Source organism: Sorghum bicolor, chromosome 2 (genome assembly GCF_000003195.3).
Source record: "Sorghum bicolor cultivar BTx623 chromosome 2, Sorghum_bicolor_NCBIv3, whole genome shotgun sequence".
In the NCBI taxonomy this organism is placed as follows: Eukaryota; Viridiplantae; Streptophyta; class Magnoliopsida; order Poales; family Poaceae; genus Sorghum; species Sorghum bicolor.
In genome coordinates, this window is record NC_012871.2 from 61,974,849 (window position 1) to 61,981,399 (window position 6,551).

The 6,551-nt window shown below is 41.6% G+C and overlaps 1 protein-coding gene across 1 annotated transcript; it reads right to left on the minus strand.

Moving 5' to 3' along the window:
- On the minus strand, positions 3,336–4,736 carry LOC110432950 (probable carboxylesterase 7). The gene has a single exon (XM_021454252.1). It carries the CDS (start codon positions 4,623–4,625, stop codon positions 3,534–3,536), a length of 1,092 nt encoding a protein of 363 aa, XP_021309927.1. The 5' UTR covers positions 4,626–4,736; the 3' UTR covers positions 3,336–3,533.

A 6,551-nucleotide genomic window follows, 5' to 3' on the forward strand; every position in this document is an offset into this window, starting at 1 on the left:
CTGCGCGGCGGAATGCAGCAGACTAGAAGAGCAGGGCTATCCTATATATCCTCCTCTTCCTCTGCAGACTGCAGCAGTGCAGCTGTATGTATGCATGTATCGGTGGAGTATCGCTGATCAAGTTTTGTTACCGTCCAATCGCCGATTATGTCACCGTGCTTTTGGTTTAGAGCACGTTAATCACATGATCGTGATGTGCTCAATTTGAGGATGTTGTATTTTCTTCTTATGTACTCCTACTAGTAGGCTAGTACTAAAAGCGACTTTTCCTGAAATGTCACAGCCGCAGTCTCGTACGAGAAGAATAGAAGATGCAAAAACTTGTCCTGAAATCCTTTGATCTATGTTCGTTTACGTGGGAACTGATCGGGAACGGAGCGGAACAGTTCTCTGTCTAGTACAAATTTATGAATGAAATCTGTGACTGCGAATAGTTCCTATGAAAACGAACGGAGCCTTGGTCGGCGCACAACGGTAAACGGCTGACTCGTTGGAGCCCGTACGTGATAAGAGAAGCATGGGCTTAGCCCAATAGCAGAACTTCCGGCCCATTTTCTTGGAATTGGTTTATTTTAGTTTATCTCTTTTCGTTTTCTTTCCATTAAAAGTAGCAACGGTCAACAATAAAAGTATATTCGTTTATAAATTAAATGTATATACAAAGTTAGAAGTATTTCCTTGAGCAACAAGTTTTGATTTAATATAATAAGCTTTCGATACTAGAACCATAAAAAATTTACAGAACAAAAAAAAGGGGGGGGAAGGAGACCTACCTGAGCAGAGTGTTTTAGTGGGCTACTGCATATGATTTTTTTTCTTACATCTGTGCTCTACGATGTGTATGGTAAGGAAATATCTTTTATAGCCGCCAACCCATGCATTGTTTCTTAACCTTAGCTATAGCTACTCTACAACTAAAATTATGGATATTACATATATATTTTTAGTAAATACGATGTACTAAAATTAGGGTGCCTTTCAAATTGCCTGATTTCCTTGAATAAAATAAAGTTAGATCTCTGGATCTAAATGAGGCATAGATCTTAAAATTGGATGGGTATATTGTTGTAGGCCTCAAAAAAACTCAAATGTGGTAGTAGACACTCTAAAAAGAAACACTAGCTGGAGCATCTTCAAGAGTCTTTCTAAAAAAATCTCTAAATCATCATTTGGAGAGTCATTTGAGTAAAAATCGCTTTCTATATCTTTATACCCTTCAACAGCTTTTCTGTATCTCATATGTAGTCTAGAGAGTCATCCTCACTCTCCATCTGTATCTCATATGTAGTCTAGAGAGTCATCCTCACTCTCCATCTTTGGCTAGCGAGAAATTCAGAATAAAAGATGTCTATATTTAGATATCCAATTCAAGAGACTATTGAAGAGTATTTTTTCCTCAAAATCTCAATTCCTATAAATTAGGAAGAATAAAAGAGTCTCTTTAGAGATGCTCTTAATGTAAAGTAGCAATAAGTTTTTACTAATGGTACAAACAAATAAAATCATGTGTGCAAGCCACAAACAATTGATTTTTTCCCCACATATATTCACAATCATAAAACATAAATCTTGATGTAGACCTTAGATACTAAAGTTTATGTGCAACCCTCTAAAATAACAAGGTGTCATGTGATGACGTAAACAAACCAGCTATATCTGAGGTATTCATGTGTTGTTGGCTATAAAACGCACCTTTTTGCCATATGTACTCACCATCATAAGTGCAAGTCCTCAAAAGGTAAGACTTAGCTTTTTCCATACGATAAAGTATGCTTTTCAAGCTTCAAGATGCACATTAGTCTAATTTTGAACCCTAAACTACAAAATCAAAAAAAATTGGTCCCCTTGCTGGTTTCATAGGAGGGTTTCTATTTCTAAAATTTTAGAAAAACAATAAAAACCTAGTTTGATCTCTTAAATTTATAATTAATTTATTTTAAATAAAAAATAAAACTACTATCATTATGTTGTCTACCCATTTATGATCTTTATATAGTTTCTGAAATTGGTCTATTTCTTTTTTTTTTGCTTTATTGCTTGTAATCTTGCTCAATATTTACTTAAAACAAATAAGATGCAAATAACTTTAAATATTCAACTAGTAGATACTCCCTTCGTCCTTAAATAAATCAACTTATAGAGTTGTCCAAAGTCAGCCTTTGTAAGTTTGTCAATGTTGTAAAAAAAATATTGACATTTATGACACTAAATAAATACATTGAAAATATATTGCACGACATATCTAATCTAACTACACCGATTTTGTGTCATAAATATAGAGAATTTTTTATAAGTTTGACTTAGGAGAACTCTAGTAGTTGATTTACTCGGAGACGTAAGTAGTTACATTTTTAGAAGAAAACTATAACTAATTTCATATTTTTCTGATTTAGAATAAATTAATTGTGAATTTTTAGAGATCAAACAAGACTAAACCAGCCAAAGGGTCAAATTTATCGGGTTTCAATAATTGGAGGGTGTTAGCTACCCCATTTATCCGGTTTCAATAATTGGAGGGTGTTAGCTACCCCATTTATCCGATTTCAATAATTGGAGGGTGTTAGCCTACGTTACACGAGTACGGGTACAAGTATCCGATACAATACGTATCGGATACGCGGATACACACTTTCTTAAAAGAAAACCTACTAAAATGGTGTATTCGAGTATCCGTATTCGCATATCCGACGAGTATTGGATACGGATACGTCGCTTCCTTTGGAGTATCCGTGTAACATAGGTGTTAGCTACCCCGTTTTGTAGTTGAAGGTTCAAATTTAGACTTATGTGCAATATGAAGGTTGAAAATTTTACTTTTATCCTTTTTCATATGTAAGTGTTTGGCCGTGGGCCATGGCTTGCTGCATAGGCTACAAATTATTAATAAAACTTCATTTATCTCAAAAAATACATTAAAAGTGTGGTTCGAAAGTACTGTGTCTACTGGAAATGTTATCAGAAGTTTTTATCGCATTGATTCAGCAGTATTTTTCTCTTAGAATAAGCCGAATTTATCGGCTATTCAGCAGTATTTTTTCTCTCAAAATAAATCAGTCAGGAGTACTTTTGCCTTATTCAGCACGATTTTTCTTAAAGAGTAACGAGCAAAAGATGCGGTTACTGACAGGATATCTCGATTACAGTGTGCTAAGTTAGTTCCGAAAAAATTTCGTTTTTCGTTACTGTAGCACTTTCGTTTTTATTTAACAAATATTGTCCAATCATAAACTAATTAGGATTAAAAGATTCGTCTCGCGATTTACAGACAAACTGTGTAATTAGTTTATGTTTTCGTCTATATTTAATACTTCATGCATGTGCCGCAAGATTCGATGTGACGGGAAATCTTGAAAACTTTTTGAATTTCGGGGTGAGAGAAACAAGCCCAATTCAAGATCAGGATTCAGAAGTACTGCTAGATTCGAGATTGAACATTTGTCCTTCTCTTGCAATATGAAACAAAATCACAAATTGTGCGAACTTTTTTCGCTGAACTACAGACCAGGTCCGGGCAAACAAAGCGAAAGGTCACCTCAACAGCGCCTGATGAATTCGGCCACGACGGCGAGCTCCTTGACGGCGTTGTCGCTGCCGTGTTTAGGCAAGAAGAAGACGTGCGCCTCGTCCTTGGTCTCGTAGAACTCGAGCTCCCCCTCCCAGCCGCACTTCTTGATCCCCTCTGCGTACGCTCTTGCCCTCTCCACGAACCAGCACTGGTCCGCCGTGGTCACCAGCACGCGGCGAGACCCGAGCTGCCTCCACTCCTCCGGCGACGCCATTGGGTTGATGTAGGGGTGGTCGAGGCCGAACTTTCCGGCGCAGATGAACTCCCACGTGGGGTCGAACATTGCGCGGTAGCCGGGATCCGTGGGCTCCGCGCCCAGCGGCTCTTTCCCCCAAAAGTAAGGGTGCAGGAGGACGACGCCGCTGACCGTGTCGCCGTAACCCACGATGCCGCCTTCCTTGCGCAGCCTTATCGCCACGTTGTGCGCCATGTTACCGCCGGCGCTGTCACCCGCGAGGACGATGCGGGAGGCGTCGCCGTGCGCGGCGAGCCAGGGCTCCGCCTCCGCCTCCGCCTCGGCGCCATCCGCGCGGCACGCGGCGACGACCGCCTTCAGGGCCGCGAACGCGTCGTCGTAGGCGGCGGGGATGCGGTGCTCGGGCGCCAGGCGGTAGTCAACGGAGACGACGACGGCGGGCGCCGCGGCAGCGAGGGAGGCGGAGTAGATGTGGTACAGCGGGGAGGCGGGGGTGTGGACCATGAACGCACCGCCGTGGAAGAACACGACGACGGGGAGCTTCTTCCCGGGATCCACTCCGGCGGGGAGGTAGAGGCGCGCGTAGATGCCAGCGGCGGCGTCGAGGACGACGTCCTTGGACGCGACGCCGTTGGCGGGGTCGCCGTCGGGGGACGGCGGGACGGTCTCGGTGCCATCGAAGCGCTCGACGCGGCCTGTCTTGTACACGCGCAAGACGCCGGGCATCTCGAACTCGAGCTCGGAGTCGGGGTCCATGGCGGCGTGGGGACTGAGGAGCCTATGGATCGGGAACCGGAAGAGCAGAGCGGCCAGCGAAGCGATGAGAATAGCCGCGCAGAGCACCCGGCACGACAGTTTGGGCATTCTGCCCGTTTCTTCCTGTTGTTGGTAGCGAGAAGCCGAGAGATCTGGATTCTCGAATACTGGGATGAACGATCCGTGGTGTGGTGGGAATTGGGAGTTAGGGACCGGATGCCATTAATGGCTGTGTTTGCATCCATCCAACACTTTGTTTAGATCACCATAAAATTTAAAAACTTTTCAATCGTTATATCGAATTTTGTGGCACATACATAAAACACTAAATATAAATAAAATTAAAAAATAATTGCAGTGTTTGTTTGTAATTTATGAGACGTATCTTTTGAGTCTACTTGAGCAACTTCAACCCACCTCCTAAACAAGTCTCTATTTTAAATCTAGAGACTTGATCTCAAAAAATCAACTCCAACCCACCTCCTATATGGGCTTCCATTTTCCATGTCATCCCAAATTATAATTTCAGCCCCTCACATCTAGAACCCTCTATCCTACTTGTTTAGGAGGTGAGTTGGAGTTGAGTCTTAATTTGAGCCCCTACTTTTTTTTATCATAGTATGTAAATAAAAATTTAAAGGCTTAATTTAGAGACTTGGGCTGGAGTTGCTCTATAGTTAGAAAGTGCTACGGTATTAAAATCTATAAACTTTTCGGAACTAAATAAGGCCTTATATAAAAACAAAAACTACTCAGTTCCAATAATAATTTTAAACCAAGCGTTTCAGCTCTACAAAATTCAAATCCACGGAAAAACATGAACCAAGGTTGAACCTGGTTAATCCATGATTGAACAATAATCAAATATAAATGAAAGTGCTACGGTGTTTATTTTACCAAAAAATTGGATCTAAACAAGGCCTAAAACACGGGTTTGAGACTTACTCATGGAGTTATGTGCACCATGTCATAGATTACATATCATGCTCATCCCGACATCCTGTATCCTTCTTTTCTGTCCTTCCCCTTTCCCGCACGCAAATCTTCTCCTTCTAACCTTCTCATGGCACCGCAACATATTTGAAGGCCGTGACATTTCTCATATGTATATGGATGCCCAGCTTGCAGATGGTGAGATACATGGCCTCAAATCCTATTATTACATTCTCAACAATATATCCAGAGCCACTGTTTATCTAAAAATAGTTGATTGCAAAGTTGTTAGGAAAGTGAAGGGTACTAAGAGCTTCATAAGACCTCAAGGGAATGTTGTTATTCGGCAATATGTTTCTGTATGAACATTCCCTTGGTTGAGTTTTCACTAACCTCTAGAACTGCTGGATAGGTTCAGGAGTTTCGGACAAATCTTTGAAACATTTTTGAGTTTTGCTAATCCGTTGTTTTAGTGTTATAAGAATTTCTTAGGTAGGTCTATTCACCTCATCTAAGCATTGTTGATCCTTTCAGAGAGGTGAAGGATAATTGGATTGACCATTCCAACGGCCATGTTTGCTCCGCCACAGTTTAATGGAGTAGAGGCCATGGCTATTTGAGTTGCAGCGGCATGAGAGGGTCGTGAGAAAAACAAACATCGTATACGGGGGATAGGAGGGGTCAAACTAACAAAATAGAAATGAACGAGTGCAAAGAGGTATATGTTTAGTTAGTGACATTAGTGGGTAATTTCCCACTAAAACTTTCCGATTTGGAATTGAGGGAGTAGATCAAGAGGATATAGAGAATAGGATTTTGACTAGTCCGCTAGAAATTGTTGAGATATAAAAATCCTAGAGTGGATAACCAAATGGGTGATGTGGAGATTCGAGAGTGGAATTTGTATGGTGTGCTTGAGATGCCGTCACTGCGGCACCACAAAATTCTACGAAGCGCTACAATTCTGAACAAGTATACAGTGAAAATTTGTTCTGATGATTGTCCAAAGACAGCTGCACAAACAGTATAGCCAGCACGGGTGGGTGTTCTTTTCTTTCCAGTCCCCTTCACCTTGTGGTGCGGGTGATCCACGAGGACCAC